This window comes from Salarias fasciatus (assembly GCF_902148845.1).
Source record: "Salarias fasciatus chromosome 7 unlocalized genomic scaffold, fSalaFa1.1 super_scaffold_4, whole genome shotgun sequence".
NCBI classification, from domain to species: domain Eukaryota; kingdom Metazoa; phylum Chordata; class Actinopteri; order Blenniiformes; family Blenniidae; genus Salarias; species Salarias fasciatus.
This window is the reverse complement of record NW_021941229.1, coordinates 6,436,519-6,459,976: the sequence shown is the minus strand read 5'-3', so window position 1 is coordinate 6,459,976 and position 23,458 is coordinate 6,436,519. Positions and strand designations below refer to the sequence as shown.

At 43.2% G+C, this 23,458-nt stretch overlaps 1 protein-coding gene across 2 annotated transcripts; it reads left to right on the top strand.

Annotated features, from left to right (window-relative positions):
* Positions 1 to 13,562: 13,562 nt before the first annotated feature.
* Positions 13,563 to 17,337, top strand: LOC115382810 (zinc finger protein 883-like). 2 transcript variants are annotated; one of them, XM_030084720.1, is made up of 3 exons: positions 13,563 to 13,969; positions 15,252 to 15,402; positions 16,006 to 17,337. In XM_030084720.1, the coding sequence occupies exons 1-3, from the start codon at positions 13,790 to 13,792 to the stop codon at positions 17,238 to 17,240; spliced, it is 1,566 nt and encodes a 521-aa protein (XP_029940580.1). In that variant the 5' UTR covers positions 13,563 to 13,789; the 3' UTR covers positions 17,241 to 17,337. The 2 variants fall into 2 exon arrangements, with proteins under 2 accessions (XP_029940580.1, XP_029940579.1); XM_030084719.1 differs by having other exon boundaries at positions 15,249 to 15,402.
* The last annotated feature ends 6,121 nt before the right edge of the window (positions 17,338 to 23,458 follow it).

Here is a 23,458-nt window from a genome sequence, read left to right as displayed (position 1 = left end):
ACCTCAGAGGTCAGGCTGGCGAGCCGTCGGGCTTGTTTATCCACCAGAACCTTGAAAATATGAACGCTGAGAATAGATCGACCTCTAACTTCCTGAAATCCTGCTGCAGACTGGAGCTAGCAGTGAGTTTATCCTGTTTTCTAGAGCTCGTCCTTCTCACCCTGATGGTGCCGGAGTCCATCGTCTCAGCCCGGACCCCGGGCCTGGGCTCGGCCAGGTTCTTCCCGCTCTGGAGAATCCGTATCATCCGCCGCTGCATGGCCCGCTGCTCCGCCCCGAGCTCCTCCAGCTCCTCCTGCAGGTCCCGGACCTCCCTCCACAGGCCGTCCCGCCTGGCCGCCGCGATCTGCAGGTCCTTCCTCACCTGGACCACCGATCGTTCGTCACAACGGGAAAAACAACAAAACTTCAAAGATCAAATCTTAAGGTTATCATGGCTCTATTTTACCGGTCCGGTCGTCTCAAGATGAATTTGGGTTGTTGGTTTGACGCCTCTGATCTCAGACAGATACCATAGATGTTCTACACCTAATAAAATTAATTTGCTAGAACTTGTGTTTGCATTGGAAACATCTCCAGTATTAAGTCAGAGTGAATTGCAGGGATAAAATGCAGTTTTTGAAGAAATGAACCACTCAAGGGCAGCAGGTTGAACTGTGCAGGGTGGAGGGAGAGTTCCACCCTGCTGACAGTGTCTTGTTAGGGTCAGAGGGCACCTGATGACCTTTTCTCCCTAATGCGGAGGTGTTCTTTACCTGGATAATGAGGTCAATTTTAAGGTCACCTGGGAGTAATTCAGTCAAAATACACTAAAAACATGTAATTCAAGTGAATATGTAAGATTAAAATACATTAAATCATTAAAGCATTTCCATCCTATGGATTTATATCCACTTTTTGGGATTTTTTTTTCAATATTTAGGTTTGTTGAATTCATTTTAATTGGGGTCACTTCATGCAAACCGATATTATCTTGACTAAGGCAGAAAAAATTGACCAAAAAACATTCTCTTTAATTTCTTTTATTCTTGCTTCCAAAAATGCTAAATTTAGGTTGATTTTGTGATGAAATCAATATGGTTCCCCTGCAGTGAATAGAGTACAAATCACACTTACCCCTATTAAAAAAAAAATCTAAACAAGTCAGTAAATAAGCAAGTCAACCAAAAACACACAAAACTGCATAAATATTCGTACTTCTGAGCTGCGATGTCCAGTTTTCAGAATCAGAGAGGCATCGAGGTTTGATGAATGAGTGTAAAGATGAGAAATCCTTGAAGCTCTTCCTCCTCCTCCTCTTCCTCACCTGCCTGTGGGCCCGCCCGGTCTGTGCGCTCTGCTTCTGCAGCCTCTCCAGGGCCTTCGCAGCCTGCTTGAACTGGACGGACACCGCCTCTCCCTCCTTCTCCAGCAGGGCCACGCTGTCCTGCACGCCCTGCAGCAGGCGGCCCAGGCCCAGGGACAGGACCCTCAGTTGGGAGGCGGGGACCTGGTCAGACGGCGGGCCTCGGCCGGCCTGGCAGAGTCCCACCAGCAGAGCGCTGAGCCGCAGCGCTCGGATCACACTCATGGTGCTCGCTCCACTGTGGAGCCTCCGTCTGAGGGTCTGAAGAGAGCAGCTGCCGAGAGGAGGATGTTTCTGATGCCTCCTGAGGAGAACCGCAGGGGGTGGGGGGGTTCCTACACTGAGGCATGAGCACAACACGAACCCTCATTCTGTTCTTTATGTACACTTAGTTTCTTCCTCTCCCTCCACCAAACTGTCTGATCACTAATTCCTCTAAATGCTAAATCTGTAATTTAAACCAAAATGAGCTGTTCACATATTCAACCTGGTTGAACTTTTCTGACCCTTCTCTTCTAGAAAACAGGCCTGTGGTGGAGTTTCACATGGACACAGTGCAGCAGAGCTATCTAGTGGCCATATGAGGAGCTGCAGCTGAAATATGTTTTTACTCTGAGGTTTTTCACTTTAAATATGTTGTCTTTCTTTATTTATTCCACTCTGAATTTTCTGGAGAACCTTCAGAAAAAACTCACATGCACTAGATCAGTGGGGTCAAAGACAATTTAGCTCACAATTTCCTCCTGCATGGGCTGCACCTTTAAAATGCTACCATAATAACCTCTAAATGCAAAATAATACAATTTAAAGTTAAGATAATCATCAGTGACAGATGTCAGTCAGTTGGTTTTTATGGACCTGATCTACTTTTAAAGAAACATGATGAAGATCTATAAAGAGTAGCCATAACAGGTAAAGAAGAGGAAACCTGGCACATGTCCCAGATCGCACCAAACACTGGAGGAAGTTTACATCTATAGATTATTGTACAATCTGCACGTCATTTCCTGCATCTGACAATGTTTGTGCTGTTCACCTGCTTAGAAACAGGAAAAGCAAATCAGACCAGTCTTCTGCAGAGCTGGCTTTTATGATCAGATATTTTTGTATTATATTATATTATATTATATTATATTATATTATATTAAGTATTATTATTGTGATGCAAATCATCTAAAGTGCACAGAACCCTCATTTAAACACTGTTGATTGTGTATAAAGTGACTTGAGATGTTAATTTCACTTGATTCCCTACAAAATACGCACTACACAATTGCAATTTTTTTTTTTTTTAATTCAAATTCTTCATAGGCCCAGAGATTATTTCAAATTTGAGCCACTTTCAGGCCTGTTTTGGCCCACAGGCCTTATGTTTGACACTCAGTGCAGTGACTCATCACTTACTGCACTGAAACATTATCCTAATACTCCATAACGCATCTTTAAGTAATGTTGTGATGATGATAATGTAATAATCCTGTCTGAGCCATGCAGGTGAACGTAGCTGGAAAAGAACAAAACACTTCACTAAATCTAAGAAATCCTTTTCTCACTAACTGTTTCGCCTGAAAACATCCGTTTTTTTTTTTTGGAACAAATGGCCTGAAATGAGAAAAATGGGGCCCTGAACACGTCTTCCTACGCTCAGGCCGGAGCTGAAAGAGCTGCTTTGTGCCAACAAGGCGCAGAGCAACAGACCATTCTTTGAATTGTTGTGGAGCCAGTGCAGGCCTAATGCACAAACAGCACTATGTCAACTCATAAAGCCTGATTTATACGCGGCCTCAGCCCCCGGCTTCCTCCTCCTGTTCCGGACGCAGATGGAGGCTGCAGTCAGACGGCGTCGGTCTGCGTCGAGGAGAGGACAGGACGCCTCTGTACAGTAAGTCCACCTGCTTCCCTTTTCTCTTCACCGCTCAAACAAAAGCAGAGAGAGATCTCTGCAGATAGTGTGCATGTGTGTGATCAAATGTGACGGTTAAAAGTGTTAATCTGGCTGATTTGACTCAGTACTTCTGCTAAACACATTTTTAATGCAACTTTTATTGTATAAACTTTCACCAAATGTGCAATTCTGACTCACTATTGGATTTATATGTTTCAAGAATGGTTGGTCTCTCGCTCCAACAACACATCATGCAAATGAAGGCGATTCCAGTGCAATGAATGATATGCAAAGTGCTGATTGCTGTGATACTGAGGAATAAGGTCCAAACATCCCATTTTCTGATGAATTATTTAAATCTCAGGATGTGATGATCTCAAGTGAAGAAGAGCGGCTCTCTCTACGTTTTATGAACTCTCTGATGTTTTTGGGATTTGCAGAAAATTAAAAGTATCATCAATGATGTGCAAGTTAAGGGGGATTTGATTTTAAAAGTGAGTAGGAGCGGTCATACCTGTTTCATTGTATGGATGTTTTGTAGTTGTTCATTCAATTCTAAATGTGGCACCTCTAGTAAAATAAATGTTGAACTCTGCTTAGTCCACTTATGAGCTCTTCATTGTGACGGAAAGGTGGGATGCTGGGAGAAAATACTCTGGTTTTTCAACATCGCCTGAAAACATTAAAAAAAAGAGGAAGAAACAGCAGAGTTAATAGTCTGTGAACAAAGACTATCCCTGCCATGACCACATGGCAATGATGGATTTGTTCTCTTTTTCTTTGCTTTTTTCCTTATTTTCTACCTTTTCCTTTTTTTCTTCTTTCTCCGCTGACACACTTATTAGGGGAAAAAGAAAAAAAAGAGGAAAAGATCAAACAAATGAAGAAAAAGATGAAAAAGGGGAAATAAAGAATTAAAACAAATAATGTGATAAAATATTCGAATCAGTATTTAAACACCATTTCCCAATGATTTAATATATTAATACATAATAGAAGGAGCATAATAATGTATTTGAAAGTGTTGAGAAAATCCTCTCAGTCTACACTGATGCATTTTGTATTATTACTGAATATCCAGATACATGATTCACAAATGTACAACATTAAAAACACACATGAATGCATGAACTTCGTAACCACATCAAGATAAAAAACTTTTCTGGAAGCATTTCTGTAATTTTCTCATAAAAAAAAAAAAAAACCCCAAAAAAACCAGGCAGAGTAGATCTAAAAGTCTGTACGTCAGTCTGAGCGTTGCTCAAATCGAGGAGAAATTCAATGAGGAACCTTCAAGGTGAAAGGTCAACGCCTTGAAAGTAGCTCACGTCTGGAGATTAAACAAAGTGACGGCCGTCTGAGGTCACATGACTTCATCCGCCGCCGTCTCTTTTAAATACAGCAAGCAAATGTGCTGCACAGATACAAATCTATACAAATGTACAACAAGCAGTCTGAAGAGAACAGAGATCGACACAAACAGGACTGACTCACAAAATGATGCTTTACAGTTTCTTTTAGGTCACATTATGAAATGATGGTGCATTTTACTGGAAGCTTAATGCTCAGATTTCCTGCTGTTGCATTTATATTTACTCTATAAAAGTCCAGGCTGGAAGCATTATTTTACTGGACTGGTTATTTCAACAATGCCTCTTAGAAACAGTCTATTTTTCTTGTTTCAACGGGAGCTTATTTGTTTAGACGGTGCGTTTATAGGATGAGCACCAGAGCTGAATATGAGCATTGCTTCCAATAAAAATATCCAAATCTTTCCTGCCATTTCCAAATGAACCTTGTTGGAAGTATATGAAATCTAAAAATCCATTGCGCAAACAGCAGGCCAGTGCAGCGTTAAATGTTCCATAAATAAAGTGATTTTGAATCACATACAAAACTGTTTTTATGAATTTATCAAGTTTCAATTACAGTGTAGGAAGGTAAACATCTCAGAACATTTTCACCTGTTTTTCTGCCTGATTTTAGTGATTTGGTCCTTCTTTTCCAACATTTTTCAGACACTTTTGACATTATAGGATAGAATCAAATGGAAAAGAATACAATAAAACAAAAATATTAGCATGTACAAGGCTTAATGGCGACTAATATGAGGATGAAATGAACCAAAACTCAGCAAATATAGTTTATAGGGAGGCCCTACGGAGTTTCATAGCCAAAGGAAGGAAGCATTTTATCTTTTTTCTAAACTGTTTTGCTTTTCCCCCTAACTTTTAAACTTTTCTCTTTTGAAAACTAGTCGCTTTAGCACTTTTCCTCATTGTAGTTATTGTGCCTCTTATTAATTTAGTTTTTAAAGATTTTCTGCTTCTTCCTTCTCCTGTTCAGACATGTCATGTTCTTATTGCACTTATCACCTAACAGTATATACATTACTTTCAAATAAAGAAAACATTTAAAGGCATCAGGTACCTCTAAATGTTTCTGTCATGGATAATACACGGCGTGTTCGGAGTGTGTGTGCAGATGTATTCCAGGAATGTCGACCTCGTCTTCCGCTCAGGTGACTCCACAAAGCTTCTTATACAATCTTTCTGTTGCCGGGTCCCGACTCTTTATCGAGGCCCCAGCAAGTCAAGCATGCTCTGGCCCTGACTCCCCGGGGTCGGGGAGGTCAGAGGTAGCGTGGCTGAACAGCTGGCGGGGTCACATGCCAGGACCGTGCCTGGTATGTCCCGCCGCCGCGGATCAAACGTGTAAAAAACCCAAACCCCGGCGAGCGGGACCGAGCATGTTGTCTTAGTGTGATTCCCATTAGCCGAGCTCCGGCGGGCACATGCTCCGCCGCTAGCCGCTCCGCACGCCGCGGGATCGGGGGGCGGGGGTTCACCGGCGCGGTTGCGTAGGAGCGGGCGAAGAGGGAATTTACTGTGGAAGTGCTCGACGCGATGCGGGGCTTGAGGGCTGAGTGGCAGGTTTAGGATGCAGCTGTGCAGCAGAGTCACGAGCCGCAAATCATTACTGACCGGATGATTTATGCTCTGTCGGCGTGGCCTTTGAGCCGCTTTAACATCCCGGCGCAAACATTCAGACTGCGTTCCAACAAAAAGGCGAAAACCGACTAAGTCAACATCATGTGTTGTTTTATTATTCTTCCTTCGGAGGCTCATTTGTCATCTGCTTGTGATGAATTGTGATGATTAATAAGTCAGGAATCCAGACCACAGTGCAGGGAAATATTTTCTTTGATGTAGTAAAGTAAGTATTTTACAATATGAACTTTACAAATATTTAAATCATAGTACATTTTTAAATGTTGACAAAGCAGCTGAGATTTCCTGGGAATTGAAAATGATACATCTCGTCTATACACCACCAAATAACAAGTTCCTGTCATTTTGTATCGCATGAAAACACTTTTCATGACTTTAAAATAATGTGCTGTAAGTGAATATTGGATCAGGGCAACAATAGTTATGTGTACTGTGACCTCTAGTGGCCAGTGTCATGATGGCAGGAGCAATGGAGAAAGTCAAACGAAAAACCCAAACAAATGATAAACTGCACCAGGATGAGGTTGTATCGGGGATCTTTATGAGCACGACTAGCTTGTGCAGTGTCGATCCCAATCCCTGATATTGTTATTGGCGTCGCTACATCCCTAGAAACTTCCATACTTGATGCATTAGTAGCGTTGCTTCACTTGAAAAATCAGAATTTGATGTGTTTGGTCTGGTCTGAATGAAGATTATCTCCTCCAATTATTCTTATCACTCTGTCTGGATCTACACAGGATCGGCATGTTAAGTGGTTACAGAGAAAGCAGGCAGCGCCGGGTGAGGACCGTCTAGAAGAAGACCTTGATTCAGCTGTGTAGTTTTCTTTTTTTTTTTTTTAAAGAATAATGGTTGACAGGCTCTGGAAGCCTTCATCCCTCTCATGGCACAGTGGAGTAAAGTAAGCAGCTCTCCGCTCGGCCTCTTAATGTTTCCGTCGTACGCATTTATCAAACCCGGAGCTAAATCCGCCCTCACAGACAGACGCTCCTCATTTCACATAATCAATAACAGTTATAGCTGGCGTCCCAGAATGCCCCTGCACCTGCCGGGACGGCGGCGATTATCATTAGTTACTATCAGAGGGGCGGGCTGTCATTGGATTTCAGAGCCAGACTTCCTCGGGGCCTCTCTGGAGTCCCTGATACAGACCAAACAGTTAATGAGGGAAATACCCAAAGTTAAACCGAGCATGGGAGCCTGATAGGAGGAAGAGTGTGAGTGAGAGGGAGGGAGGGAGGGAGGGAAGGAGGGAGGAACGTGAGAGAAAAAGTAGCAGGAGAAAGGAGAGGGATGACTGCGCGGAGGAGGCTCGGCGGCCGGAGCGCCGAGCGCTGTGCCGTGGCTGTGTGGGTCTCTGGCATGATGATTTGGGACTGAAAGTAAAAATCACATTGCCAGGGATTACTACACTGCTATGGCGTCTGCCACGGCCGCCCCGGGAGGACTCGCTCCCTCTTTTTTCCTCTCCTCCACGTGTCCGACGGGAAGCTGCCAGACGGAGGACCGGGGGAGGAAGAGCCGCTCTGAGGCAAGAGGACTGTGTTTGTGTTGTGTGTTTCTGGTCAGGTGCAGAGTTTAGTCTGCTGCTGAACAGGGAGTCTGGCTTATTTGTTCACAGTGGCTAAGTTCTGCATTTGTACAGAGATGATGGGAGCAAATCTGAATACGAGGCTTTCAGCTTGCTGGGTTTGAAAGATTGAAGAGAAATTCTTCTAAATGCTGCTGATGTGGATTATGTCATTCTATGAGTTTATGCTTGTGAAGTTTGACTTCCTGAAACATTTCCAGAAAGTCATCTTTAACACCTGTTTTACCCCCAGTCGGGGTAGCAAGGGGGCAAAAACCAATCCCAACCGACACTGAGCCAAGGCAGAATACTGTCCGGGCAGGTCTACAGTCCATCAACGCTTTGAAAACATTTTGAAAACGGAGTCCGTTTCAGCAGAAATGGCAGAAACGCTGAAAACGGCAGTTTTTATGTTGAGTCATTAGTGAGTGCTGCTGGTTGTTTTTCTATTGAACCACACAGAGAGAGAACAACACCTTATAAACATTAACAATGGTGAGTGCATTGACACAATCTGGGCATTTTGAAATGTTTCTGCATGTTTCCATTGTCTTGTAATTCGACACCCAGTGAAAGACGAAAACATAACCATTTAAACGGGGCCTTTAAAGAGCTTTAAAACTTTAAAGAGCATCCTTGAAGTGACCCTGAAAGCCCGAACTATAAATTAGAATCCCACTCTAGTTTTAATTCCAAGCTGTGTAGAGATACTCGATCTTGACAATAGTGTAGGCTTCATGTATTTTACTCCATTTTGCAAGTGTAGTGTTATCCAGGAAGTGGATATCTATCTTTTATCTCGCTTCATCCAGTTCGATGGAGCAGATCCCCGCTAACTGTGGTCCTGATTATATGATCATTTACCGAAAGGACCTTTGAAAACAGTCAATGGAAAGGTGAGAAAGTGAAACTGAAAATGATGTCGTTTGCATGCCAGGCCACTAGTGGGTGCTGTGTTTTCTAATATAAACGGTCATGCAACAGAAACATTCAAGCTCCATTGAACTTTCTTTCTTCATCTCAACACAAATATGAACTAATAATGGTTTCTGTGATGTACATGAGCAGCATTCAGTGTTTGAGAAAAGTCAACAAGTGGATGGAGATTGCAGTTTTCACTGATCCTCCATGCCACCAAAACACAACAAAAAGGTTTTTGTTTTAATCTTCACTGGATCATTTGGTTTAGATGGGGTACACTCTAAAATCATCGCCAGTCCTACTTTGAAAATATAAACAATATTTTTAAAGTCACTGGTAAACAAACTTCTACAACAGATCTGCACCCTCTGTAGGACTAACATGGCATTACACCTGTATTACACAAGGAAAACTTACTCATGTCTTCTGACTAAAAAAAATTCATCATCCTCATCACTGAAATAAACTGTTTGCTTGTGATCATGTACAGAAACTAACAAATAATCAACTTTTATCCTGTCACTGGATGAAACACCAGTGTTCCAGATTTGCCCACCCGTCCATCCACCCCGACCTCCTCCTTCAATCTAAAGGGGCGTTATGTTATTGTACGCTCTAACTCCCCTTTGATCATGTGCAGTTTGTTGAATGTACATGTATGAGGAGGCAAAAAGTACAAAATCACATTCAAAACCACATAAGTTTGTACAGAAAATTTGGTCTGCAGTATAAATGCAAATAATGAGGACATCATTTTGTGAAGCACCAAGTAAAAGAGGCTTGTGTTGAACAACACTTTCTTTACAACAAATCAGTTTGACAGGTTCTAAACTGTAACTGATATCAGTTGACTGAAAAATCTAATATTTAACTTAAAGCAACCACGGTGTCAGGATTTCAGTGTTACCACTAAGCTAAATAAACCAGCTCAAACCAGCATAGACCAGCTCAAACCAGCATAAAGCAGCAGAGACCAGCATGAAGCAGCAAATACAGTTCCAGTGTAGACCAGCATGAACCACCATAGACCAACATTAAGCAGCGAAGGCCGGCAAAGACCAGCACAAACCAGCACAGACCAGCACAGACCGGCATTCAACCAGCATAGCCTGGCAAAAAACAAACATAAATCAGCATAGACCAACATGTCCAGCGTGAAATGTGGAGTCACACAAGGACACTATCCTTTTTTAAAGAGGGACCAGTACGTATGGCTTCGTTTTTAGTGAAATACTAAACAAATTAATATTTTATTGAGACATTTTGAGTGATTACATTTGAGGGATAAAAACTGCCAACAAGCTCAAAAGTCTGTTTATTGCCTCACTGAAACTGACCACTTAGCAAAGATGAATTGTTCCTAAAAACATAAAAAAAAGAAAGAATAGGAAACTGAGGTTTAGTGAGGGGATTTTCGATGTCAGGCAATTCCCTGGTCTCTTTCGGGAAAGCACAAATAGAAACGATGATGAGTTCAGTGAAACCACGAGGATGAGGACAATACGGTGAAGCCATTATATCAGCGTTTGCCAAAAACTGTCTGCTACCATAGATCATAACCAGCTCTCTCACTTGTTTTGGAAAGAAAATTAAAATTTGAAACAGCAGTCAGTCATAAAGCCAGTGAGCCAGAACCGGCACACAGGAGGCTCCAATCCGGCCCAGGAAGCAAATTGTGAAAATACCAAAGTAAGTTTGGGTTATAGGGCCATTGATTGTATATAAAAGATTGAAGAAACTTCTGTGACGTCACCTATAGCGTCCTGAAATCCCGTCTTGAGGATGTGAGCAGGACGTCTCCATATTGAACGTTTGAAAGCCGATGTAAATGTGATTGGTCCAGCCTGTCATGTGACCACATCACATGGACAGAGGAGGCGCTGTAATAGGGCGATTTACGTAAAACTTTAACTTAGAAAACAAAATCAACAGATGATTTATGTGAAAAACAGAGTTTTGTCCAGCCAACACGGTTGTTGTGCTATTGTTAGAGACCAGAACATGTTCTGAAACCAGGCACTTTATTTGTTAATTTGCACTCTGAAAGTTTGAATTTTTGTATAGTTTCTACAGAAACTCTTTATGAAACCAATATCACCGCCCCCTGCTGGAATTTCCCCAGAATTACAGCTTGTCTGCACTTCCGCATTGACTTTACTATTTACCAGGGGAGGTTTGGGCTGCCTCCAGAGTGGCAGTTTTAGAGTTGAGACTCACCAGATTGGGTAAACCAACTCTATTATCTGTCCATATGAATGTTTGTGAACTCATCATTGTTAATGTTTTTAGTGTATTGTTTTCTCTATGTTTGTAGTTTCATAATAAAAATGACTTTTAATGTTGCTGTGTAAACGCTAATGTTTTCTGAAAAGAAAATGCAAAAAAATTGGCATTTTCACTTGAAACGTTGTGTAAACGAGTCCAAAAATTGTCTTTATTTTGAAACTGTAGCATTATTTGATGCTAATTATTTGGCTATGCTAAAACAAATACTTTTTTTTTTTACTTAAATTTGGTGCTACAGTAATGAAAAAACTTTGAATTCAAAGGTTATTGTGTCAGTAATTTACTGGTCCAGCACACTCATGATGACATTTTTCTGTATTGTTGACATAAAATGAGTTGAATACATCTGATGTGAGTCAAATCCAACACTGAACTTGCACATAAATGTAATGTTGGATAATTTTCTGATTTTTTTCTGCTGGGAAAAAAATCTGCCTTGGCACTCGTTAAAAGGAGCACATCTGGGATGTGGTGCACATCTGGGACGTGGTGCACACTGCTGTGAACCAAAGGAGCCCGTCTCAGACTGGTAGGAACTGGAATCTCAGCAACTGTGTGAAAAACAATCCAAACAGGCCAATATTTGTTGCTCATCATATTAATATCCTTTCTTCTCAACCTTTCTATAGAATTCAGCGCTCTGGTGTCTGGAGAATTATTTTTAATAGAAATGTTTGAGAAGAACAAAGCCAGCTGTTTCACATGGAGCCCGGCTGCGAGTGATTACACGGAGGAGAAAGGTGTTTTACATGGAAATTCAATTCCTGCCGTGTTTTGTTTATCGTGCAGATCCGAGCGCCTGGACCCGGCTGTCCCCCGGGGAACCATGTGGCCTCCCTCCTGTACCTTCTGAGCTGACAGCAGTCTCTTCACACTGGCTCAGTTCAGCAGGAACAGGAGCTGGGTCAGCCTGCGGCACGTCGACTCGGACGTCCAGGGGGGGATCCGAGCACGGCAGGGGGCCTCGAGTGGCGGGGCGTGATCACACGCAAGCACACTGTCCGAGACCCACAGAATCACACCATAGAAGAAGAGCTCCTGTCTGTAATAATGCAAAAAAAAAAAAAAGTAACATAACCATGAATGAGGAAGTGCTGCTCAGTTTATGTCCCCAATGAGTGAATATGATGAATGTGAAGAATATGAGTCCTTGAATCTGGAATTCCATATTGATGAGATTGTACAAAGGTGGGATGTATTCATGATAAATATTCAGTTTAAAGCACAGAATCAAGATTTTGTCTAAGAAAAAAACAAAACAAAAAAAAAAAAAACCCAACAAAAACCAGCCAAACAACTGTATGGAAAATCACTCAAATTTTTAGCATCATGGCAGCAAACACGCACTGAAAGACTTAAATCCTGACAATTATTTATAATTTGATAGTTTTGATGAGAAGTGATGATCACACACTTAAGAAAAAAGTCATTATTATTATATTATGTTGTTATTGTGATTAATTATATGATGAGTAATATGTATAATATGTTTTTAATCCTAAAACATCACGCAGATTTTTTTTTATTCCTCCTTATCCTCATCCATACAAAACAGGGTTAATACAAAGAATATGAGAATATGATTTTCATTACCCTGAAAACATAAGAAGATAGAGTTTGTGTGTTTTGTGCAGGAAGTTGTTTTTCATGTGAAAGGATGAAGCCTTATAAGTGAAGTAACGTTTTGAAGTTAGACTGTCTCAAATAAGATAAACATAATTTTATAGTTGTTGAAAAAAACATGTCACATTAAAAAAGAATTCTGGTTTTAAAAGCTGATCAAGTATAAAAGGAAAAGATTTTCCTCTCTACATTCACTTTTACTGGTCAGTTTTTTAATAAAATCACTAAACTAAGTACGGTTCCATTGTGAAATTCAGTTTTACTCTTCTATGTGATGTGTGCATTATCCAGGTGTTTGATAATAATGAGTGACTCTAAACTTAAGTGCATGTGTGGATGTGAATGTGTTCGTCAGTGTTTTTTCCAGGAAGTGTCCGGTCTTCACACACAGTCAGCTGGAACTGGAGCCTCTTGTGGGCTGGTTTTGGCCCATGGGCCTTATCTTTGACACCCCCTGAAGTTTATCTATTTCACAACTGTGCCCTCTACTGTTATGAGTGTGGAACTACGACAACATTCAATGAAAATTCGGATATATATAAAAAAAAAAAACCAAGGGACCAAAGCAATATTTGCTTGCTTCATTTAAAGTGAATGAATGTTTGTGAATGCAGTGAAATAAATGTTTAACAAAAAAAGACATGTTTAGTGTTTAATATGGATGTCCATGCAAAGTAAAGTGTATGATGTTGCTTAACAGCAACACCACTGATGTCTTGACTGCCTTTTATTTAATTTCTGTTTTCAGGACTGCATTGTAACCTCACCCTGGTGTTTGCGTTGTCTGAGTAAAACATGTTGTACCATCAAACATCCTCTAGGGGGCAGACATGTGAAATGTAATTTTTATCTTTCTATCCAAGAAGAAGCGTCAACTCTAATTTTTTTTATTTTTTTATTTTTTTTTTTTAAGCTTGTATGCTGCACCCCTTTTCAAAAGATGTAAGCTGTAATGGCAATCGTTCACTATTAATTTGGAGGGTGGCGGTAGTGCGCTAGTCAGTCCGCATCCGCCGTTAAACCCAAAAAGAAGAAGAAGAAGAAGAAGCGTCAACTCATACAGCATCAACAACCGCGTAACGGAACTTGTTCAGGTCACCAGGAGTCATTTCCATGACTTTTATGAGGCTGATTGACTCACCGACATGTCCAGTCTGGAGGCACTGGAGAGCCAGATGTGCGCAGCGGTGAGGACCTTGGTGGGAGCGGCGGTGGCGGAGCTAGGCAGACTTCTGGAGCAGCGCTCGGCTAACGCGGCTAACGAAGACGAGGAGAAACAGGGGGCAAAAGCCGCTTTATGTCGCAGTATCAACGCGCACATCAAGGTAACAAGCACCGGATAATAGAACCGACACGTGGGGGGTTAAATATGGTGTTGAATCTTGTTAGGTGTTGGTGAAACGGCTTAACTAGCAGCTTCAAGAAAGTTAGCCGCTACTCAAGGTAAAACTACATTACCCATAAAGCCATGCGGTGGTTGATGTGAAGACGCCAGAACGAATCTTACAATGAAAATAGGTGAATAAGTGAATAATTTTATTATTAAGTTTTATTTACTTTATGCCTTTACAGACAATAACCCTAGGCCCTAATACATTTTGAAAATTATTATAACTGTCATAATATTAGAAAAATGTGGTCGAACTGAAATTAATAACAGTAACATAATATCGATAGTTATAATAAAAATAATTATAGAAGTAAATGTGTCTAATCATGTCTGGATTTTTTTTTAATGAAATTACATTGTAACATTCCAGGTATGGGCAAATAAGAGGTGACAAAGTTCCAACCTGCAAGTGGGAAAAAGACATTTTTATGTCTTACCGATTTTAAGTTCTGGGGCCATATCGAGCCTTATTTGACTTAAATACTTTCAAAAAAAGTCAGACAATAGCATAAATACACTATAAATAAGAGCAACAGCAACATTCTCCACATTTTTCAGTGCAGAAAGCCACAACTTGCTTCTTAAAATGTTTAAATTTCATTCACTTTTGTGTTTATTTACAAAACATATTATGAACTATCACTGTGGACTGGACACAGACATAGTTGTACCTAATCTACTCGAATATGAGCTAGTGTAGTATTTTTGTTGAAATATAGTCATTATTGCCTGTAGGAGCTGAAATTTGGTTGATTTTGAAGTGATTGTCTTTGAATTGTGAAAGCTTATAGATGAAATAAAGCTTGGCAGGTAAAAAGAAGGAAGTGGAATGAGGTTCACAGGTTTATAATTCAACATTGTGGTTTCAGTACGTTGACTTAAAAATGCCTTGAAATGCATTGATAGTCTAAGATATTTTAAACTCTCATTGCGAGTGTGTTTGACATATTTCAGTCCAGGCAATTTTGCTTCAAATCTCTTCGTACCAGATTGCAGTTCAGGGAGCCGTGCAGATTTTTTTTTTTACGTCTACTTGTGGATTAACTTTTGTTTCACTATTTTGTACGTTGTTTGAATGGGGAGTGGACATTGTAATTTCTATGACTTTTCCTGAGATTATAACTTTAAAAAGCGTCACTTTGCTTCCAGTTATCAGATTCTGTGAAGTGTGTTGTGGTCTGACAGCGTGACTCCAGTGTGCCTTTCACCTCCAGAAGCAGTTTGAATCCTTCCTGGAGGAATGGAGCAGAAACACAGTGGAGAAAATCTCACTGATGTTCAAAGTGTTTGTGTGTGAGGCTGAAGATGAAGATGCTCCAGCAGCGCGCACACACCTGGGAGCACCAATATTGAAACCACAGGAAGAAAGTACGTAAAGTCACCACTGAGGAGATTTTCTGTCTTTTTTTGTGTAACAGTGTTATTTTTTTCTTGTAAAGTGATAAAATCCACTAATGGAAGCAGTCATCACAGGAGGAATGAAGTCCTGGAAGGACTGTTGAGAGGAAAAAAAACAGGAGAGCGATCAAATGTTCTGCGGAGGTAATCAGAAGAATCAGAATCCACATTAAATCAGGAGAAAAGGAAAGCAGCTCTCAGTGAATTTGAGTTTGTGCTTCTTTTGTCAATAATTTCAAATGAGTGGAGGAACAAAAAATCAGCAGCAGACTCAGAAGCAGGAGACTGTTATTTTAAAACACAACAGGAGAAAACTCCATTTAAAAGATTGTTCCCTGTCCCTAATGTCTTCAAAATAGACGAGTCTATTAGGCGGTGGAGGGTTGCTGACGTTTACAGAAGGTAAACCCTTTTCTGCTTGTTTGTCAGAATGATGTGAAACCCTGTGAACTCCATTTCAACAAGCTGCAACGAATCACTTTTCCTGCCAGACTTTCTGGTTTTTCTTCCTGATATGTGCTAAACCTTTGTTTTTTTCCCCTGAACATTTATTTCCAAATGTTTATATTTCAGCCGATGGCGTCTCACATGAGGAGCGTCGCTCTGAACCCGGACTCCCTTTCCCCGAAACGCCCTCCGGTGTCGGCGAGGTCAAGCTCCTCCGGGAGGCTCCGCCCCCTTCAGCCACGACAGCGACCAAGAAGAAGCCGATCAAGTGTCCGTCCTGCGAGAAGACCTTCCCCCTGAAGTGTCTGATGGAGAGACACCACCTGTCGCACTCCAAGCCTCACCACTGCTCGGAGTGTGGGAAGCGCTTCTCCGTCCTGCGGGGGCTCCGCGCTCACATGAGGAAGCACACCGGCGAGATGCTGCACCGGTGTCCCGACTGCGGGACGGAGTTCGCCTACAAGTCGACGTTCCAGAGACACGCGCGCCGGTGCTCCCTGCAGCGAGCCGGCACCGCCACCTGCTCGCTGTGCGAGGTGAGGTTCCCGGGGTCGCTGGCGCTGCAGAGGCACCGCTGCGGCGCGCTGGACAAGACCTTCGTCTGCTCGCTGTGCCCTTCGACCTTCGAGTGCCGGCGGAGCCTGTCCGAGCACGAGAGCCTGCACGCCGGCGTCAGGGACTTCGTGTGCGAGGTGTGCGGCGAGACGTTCCTGTCGGCGGCGTCGCTGGCCACGCACCGCGTCACCCACATGCAGACGGAGCAGCGCCGCGAGGCGCCGAAGAGCTTCGCCTGCCGGGTGTGCGGTAAAGGCTGCAGCCACCGCAGCGCGCTCAAGCACCACATGCTGACGCACAGCGGCGAGCGGCCGTACGTCTGCGAGACCTGCGGGAAGCGCTGCGGCCACGCCAGCGCGCTGCAGAACCACCGGAGGGTCCACACGGGGCGGAGGCCCGGCCAGCGGCCCGTCTGCCACCTGTGCGGGAAGCAGTTCAGGCGCGCCGACCGGCTGAGGAGCCACATGAGCGTGCACACGGGGGAGAAGCCCCACGCCTGCCACCAGTGCGGGAAGACGTTCAGCTCGCCGGATTACCTCAGGGCGCACCAGCTGGTTCACTCCGAGAAGAAGCCGTACAGCTGCAGCGTCTGCAGCAAGAGCTTCACTCACATGTACTCGCTGAAGATGCACAGCCGGATCCACACCGGAGAGCGAGCGCATCGCTGCCTGCTGTGTGGGAAGGACTTCATCTACAGCAGCTTCCTCAAACGACACCTGAAGACCCACCGGCCCGAGGAGGACCCAGACAGACCGGCACCAGGAGCCGAGACTCAGTGTGACTTTGATGCAGTGGAAGCCACCTAAACATGGTGAATTTTACTGTTGTAGAGTTTAGAGACATTAGCTTGCGAAACAACTGGTACATATTGCAGGAAACAGAAAATATTTTATTGAAATAAAGTTAAAAAGAATGAATAATGTGAAGGTCTCTTCATTGCTGCCAGAGCAGGGGAACGGCCTGGCCGGCCGGCACCTCCTCTTCTGTGTGGGCTGTTGGTCCGTCCTGCAGGGGAGCTCGTCTCTCCTCACAGACATGTCCTTCTCCTCCAGTCGAGCACGGAACTGCCTGCCACAGGATGCTTCTCCCTGTGCGGTTCGTCGCACCACGAGATGGCAAATTCATTCAGCAGCTCTGGGAAAATCGGCAGGAGCTGTTTGCCTGAGCTTTTCATCTTCGGTAAATTTTTCCCATCAAATCGGGAGCGTGTCGCCTCAGGCTGTGCTTCAGACCGCTGGATATTGAGCTCAGCAGCCGTGCGTTTGCACACGTCCACGTCCAGCACAGGGGACAAGGAGTCCCTGTCCCCAACCGGAGCCGTCATCCGAAGCCGTTTATGGTTTTGCAACCCGGCCCGACAGTGCCAGTGAGGAGTCATCGTCTTCCTCATCAGTCAAGAGGAGATCCGACCCCCGTTTGAGTCGATGTCACATTGATATGATCAGTCAACCCCTACAGGACATTTTGCACATTATACTCCACGATCTTGCTCTTTATGAAATGAAATGTGTTGGATGTATTGATTTAACGGTGTGATTACTGGTTCTCCTGATCCTCCTCTGGATGTAGGAAATAATCCCTACCCATCACTACACTGCCATCAAACGACAAAAGCTATATTGAAACAGTGGAACAACAAGCAGCTGTTGGTTTACGGAAGTGTTGCTTCAGCTTGTCTGACAGAAATAACTTTAAAGTCACTTTTTTTGTAATGAATGAACCACTTAATTTGGATCAATTTCCTGAAACATTTTTTTTTTACAAGTTTGTTTACTGCTGTTTTCATTAGCACCTCCAGCTTTACAGCTCTCTTCCTTCGGAGTGCCGCTCGCTTTATTTTTTTGTTCTTCGCCTGATCGATTTCACTGGAATCGCACAAATTACTTACATGTGGGTAATTTCCTTTGTCATTAAAGGAAGGGAAGATGGGGCGAAATGAGAAGGCAAGACACCCTCAGCTAATTAACGCTTCATCATGTCTGAGACCTTTTCCCCAAGTGCTGCGAGCACTCGGGATCCGCTCACCGCTTCGAAGGGTGCCAATACCAACCACTTCACCACTGTGCCACTGAACTCTGTAAGTGGAGCAAACTGAAAGTGTAGCAAGCAAACAAGACAATGTAGGCTGGCTTGCAGAACAAATATGGATTCCCCATGTAGTTTCAAGTGAAAAGGCGTCATTTTAACCTTTGGGTTTCGGAAAAGTTTCACGTTTACACGACAGCGTTTTGAAAATAATGCTCATTTACTACAAAACAGCAGAAACAGAAGTAGTTAGCATGCATGAGTCACGTTGTTGGTTATTTTTGTACTGAAACTACACATGGATGCAAGCAGAGAGCAATACGCTGCAAAGTTTAACAATGGCAAGTACACACACTCGCATGCATTTGCAAAAAGATGCATTTTCCACGGCGATGGAGTCAGGGCGTTTTCAAAAAGTTCTGTTTTCAGCGGCTCCGAGTGCCGTTATCATTTACACAGGCAAAGATAGTTTTCCCTTTTCACTTGAAGTTGTGGTAAATGAGGTGTACAGCGTTACCTGTGCTGGATCAAGAAGCTTCAGGTGACTTGTGTGAACAGTTCATCTACTCCTCCACTAGATGGTGCTAGAGGATCAACAGCTCAGACATACAGGATCCCATCAACACTGTACTGACTTCACTGTTCTGCTGGAGATGGATCAGAACTCCACTCTGAAAATCCACTTTTGGTCTAAAGTATCGGGTTTTGTGTTGTTCTAAATGATGGGGGAGCTTCAGCACGTATTGGTCACCGAGTCATTCATTCATTCATTCGAGAAAGGCATGTTAAAGAGCACTAGATCTCTTTGTCAAATACTACAAAGTAAATGGGAAAAATAAAATAGAAAAGTTAAAAAAGAAATAGCAGTTCAATTGATTGTTGCAATCAGTCAAGCATGGTTTATTTAAAGAGGTGGAGTGAGTCAGCAGTCTTTGTCCCAGTTTAAAAATAGTCCAGCTGCACAAAGAAATGAAGTCAGTTTGTTATCTTGAGCGGCTCAGTCACGTCTGCTTCTCCAGGGCTTCCAGATCAGCCCAACGCTAAGCCGCTCGCTCACGTGTAAATACCGCTTTATTGCATTCAGTTCAACCTTCAGGACTTAATGCTGCAAAGAATTCAGTGTTTTCACGGAGGTTAAGCTCCAGCTGACACTGAGCCGCAGATCCTCCTGTAAAGAAAGGTTCAGGTCCGTTAGTTTCTTCACAGAAACAAACAACAGCTCTGAATAGAAGCCCTTCGTATAACTCCACCGTTTTCAGTTTCCATGTGAACGCAAAACTTTTCTGAAACGTTGTCTGAACTTTATTTTAAAGGACCCACTCATCATGCATCAGCATTTTCTTTCTGGTCACGTTTTCATTACATCAATAATTTGACTTTAACCCTCAATACTTTAGAGTTTGCAGGCCTGTCGGGCTCGGATTTTAAACAGAATTATTAATGTGTTTTGTCGAGTTTATTAGCGAAGAAGCTTTAATCAGTTTGACAGAAATGATTCATGCGGAAAAAATATTTCAGCCGGACACGCTCAAAATGTCGCTCAAAATGCAGTTTTTAATGAAAGTTCACAATTAACAGTACTTTTGTCTGTCTCTGCAGGTTTCATATTGAAAAGCACAAAGTTTCTTGAGCTCTAATCTCACTTATAGTTCAGTACATTTGTGACTTTTCTTTTCGAGCCCTGTCAGTCAGACGGTGTGGTCCTGGAGGTGTTTCTGCGGCGCTGCAGCAGCATTATGTTGTCATTCGGTGCCGTCTGACGGTTTGGACGCCGCTCCTCCATGCATTTGGAGCCCTGTGGTTCTGTAATAGCTGCATCGGGCAATAGATGCCTCCACAGAGCGGCCGCTGCGCCGATGTCCTCGCAGCCCAGCGCCGCTCCTGCAGGGGCGCCGGATCCCCGTCGCTAAATCCATAAGGCTGCGGCTCTCTGTTTGCATACAAACAAGAGCTCCGGTTTATAGGAGGAACGGCAACAGCCAGGAGGAGTCGGCCGCCGCCGCCGCCGCTGACCTCCAGCCACTTTCCATCTCCCGTCCAGCGCCACGTCTCACTGTGATTAATGGCGGGCGCTTTCAGGGGTCAGCGCCCTGACGGTCAGCCGGAGCCGTGCGGTGACGGAGAGTCGCTGACTGCAGAGTGATGAACTGGAGGGAACCCCCCCGCTCCGTCGCCTGGTCCAAGGCCCAGATTTCACCTGACTGTCAGAACCACAAGATGAAGGCAGCAAATGCGATTTTTTCCTCATTCGGAAAAGAAAATAATCGATAAATATGATTACATGGGTGGACGGATGTGTGATTGATTGAACGGATGAACGGTTCGGTTGATGATTCTGAATATATATTGCTGGAGGGATTGTTGGATGGATGGAGGTCGGTTTAACCCTTCAAGGGTCACTTATTGAAATATTCAGCCCTCAGAAGCATGGATGCTTTACAAAGGTTATTAATGTATTAATAAATAAAGGTTAAACCAAACACAACAAACAAAAATGACCACAGTCTCAATATAAAGGCAGTTCTAATGAAACCTTGTGGTGTAAAATACAGTGAAGTCCCCCAAACCTCCTGCTGCTGCTGCATCGTGGATGTTATTACAAACTGACCTCAGCTTGGCTCTCACAGGTTGGTTTTGGCCCGCGTGCCTTATGTTTGACAACCCCGGCTTCGTCAAATATCAATACAGTTGAAAAATGTTGCTGAGATGCTGCTCTTAAGCAAACATATTGCAAAACACTGAACTGTAATGAATGTTTCCATACATGCTCATAATGACAGACTTCTAAAACATGAAATAAATGTGATTAAGTCGAATAATTTGCTGATTGAATTTTTTAATCTGACAGATAATCAGTGGTGTCTTCTATTGCAGTGTGTCTGCTGCCTCTGCGTGTAATTAAAAGGTGGTTAACATTGATTTATCATGGCTTACAATGCTACCGACAGTCAACAGTCTGACTGGTTTTATTCTCAGTTTGACTTTTCTGTATCGTCGAGATCTCAGACAATCAGCGCTCATCGTCTTTTTTAATTATTATTTGTCCATCAGTGGCGGCAAAATAAACAGTGTAGGGATTTTGATTTAGATTTTGTTTTATAAGAGTTCTGTGGATGTCAAGAGGGTTCAGTACGGTCGGTAATGGGATTGAATGAGTGACGACCAGGTTTATCCAGTGAATTCAGATTTGTCGTTCAAGAATGTTTTTCTCTTTATCCCTGTTCAGAGCCAGCTCTTTTTCCTTCTTCTTCTTCTTTTGTTTATTAACATGTGGTTGAGGCCAATTAGCTGCAGAGCTAAGTTGTCTCATTAATCAGTCTGCAGAACTAAAATAATGTCAAACAAACTTCCCATTCTGGCCTGATTTAGACAACTTGAACAGAGTGTTACAGCAGTCTGTGACAGCTCCAATGAGAAATGACATTTAAAAAAAAAAGCTCATTTGGATTGTCTGGTGCTGTATCGATGCGTTCAGGTGACGCACAGTCGACACTCTTTCACCGCCCGCTCCTAACACACACATCCTGCTGATATACACACACACACGGAAGAATAAATAACCCCGCTTTGGGTTGTTTAGCAGGACTGAGCCGTTTTGGCATGATCGCTCTTGGCGCTTTAGAGGTCCGCTGTTCGTAAACAGTCGTGTTTTTGTTGAATTTCAGCTCTCAGCTCCGCTTTTTTTCCACCAATCAATCGCTGGGCCTTTTTTTTTCTTCTTTTTTTAAACCAAACAGCTTTTTTTTTTTTTTTTGATGCAAATTGTAAAACCAATAAAAAGCAGGACGGGTGATTAAGTTGCCCAGAACCGCCGGCTTTTATGGCGAAATGTGCAGCAGGAAATGATGCATTAATTTTTCCCGCGCGGTCCCGGTGATGAAAGGAGGGCTCATTTTATTGACTGGCAGCGAAAGGTCAGCGCGGGGGAACGCGGCCCCCGGGCCCTGAAAGATGGAGTGATATTTCAGGTTAAAAAAAAAAAAAAAAAAAAAAAAGAAAAAACACAGCGAGGCCTCTAAATGGAGGCGATGGGGAGCGGAGACCCAGCTGCACTATTGATAAGAGTGGAGGCAGAAGACGAGGAAGGAAAAAAAAAAGAAAAAGAAAATGAAGGCGCTGGTCGGGAAGGGATCAAGTCTGACATTCTGATTGTCATTTAGCCGAATTCCCAGCCGGCCTTCATATCCTCCCACCTGTGGAAGACGTTTCATCTTCGATGCGAGCGACATTAATAATGATCCAAGGAAGGCCGCGCGATAGATCAGAGTTAAACTGCTGAACCTCCAGCATGCAATATTAACCAGAAGGAAATGCTTCATGTACGAGGTGTAGAACAAAGACACAAATTCACTTTAGATGAAGCCATTTAATGAGCTGAAAAGCTCCGACTTGAAGGGAAGATTGTGGAAAAATATACTCTCGACGCGATGCTAGAAAGTCTCCAAAGCTTCAGGGAGGCCATATTTTCCCAGACGTCCCTGAAACACAAAGTCAGCGGGACGTTTCCGCCGGCTCCTGGATTACTGCAACAAGTGAATACTGTGACAGGGAAAAGGTTTATGACGCTGGGAGTTCAACGTTCCTGGCTGTTCTGAGGCAGTTCATCCATCCTCCACACCGGGGGTGTCAAACATAAGGCTCACGGCCCCAAACCAGCCCGGCGAGATGCTCCCATCCGGCCAGCCAAACCAAGCAAAGTGTAAAAATTTCACTTCAGTAAAAACGTGGCATCCAGTCTTTCAGCTAACACTGCCATCGTCTTCTGACGTCTGCCGCAAAGTCATCTGATGTCAGTTGACCTTTGATTTTCATTCACAGACGCGCAAACCTGCGTGGAGAAAACCTCTATAAATAGAGAGGAAATGGAAGAGAGGAGGGTGAGCCCGCTCTCTGGATCTCTGCCGTCTCCCGAATTACTTCCCCGGACCTGTCTCCATTTATTTAATTATGTTTCTATCTCCACTGTTGTTAATAAAGTTCCTCCTCTTCCTCCTCGATT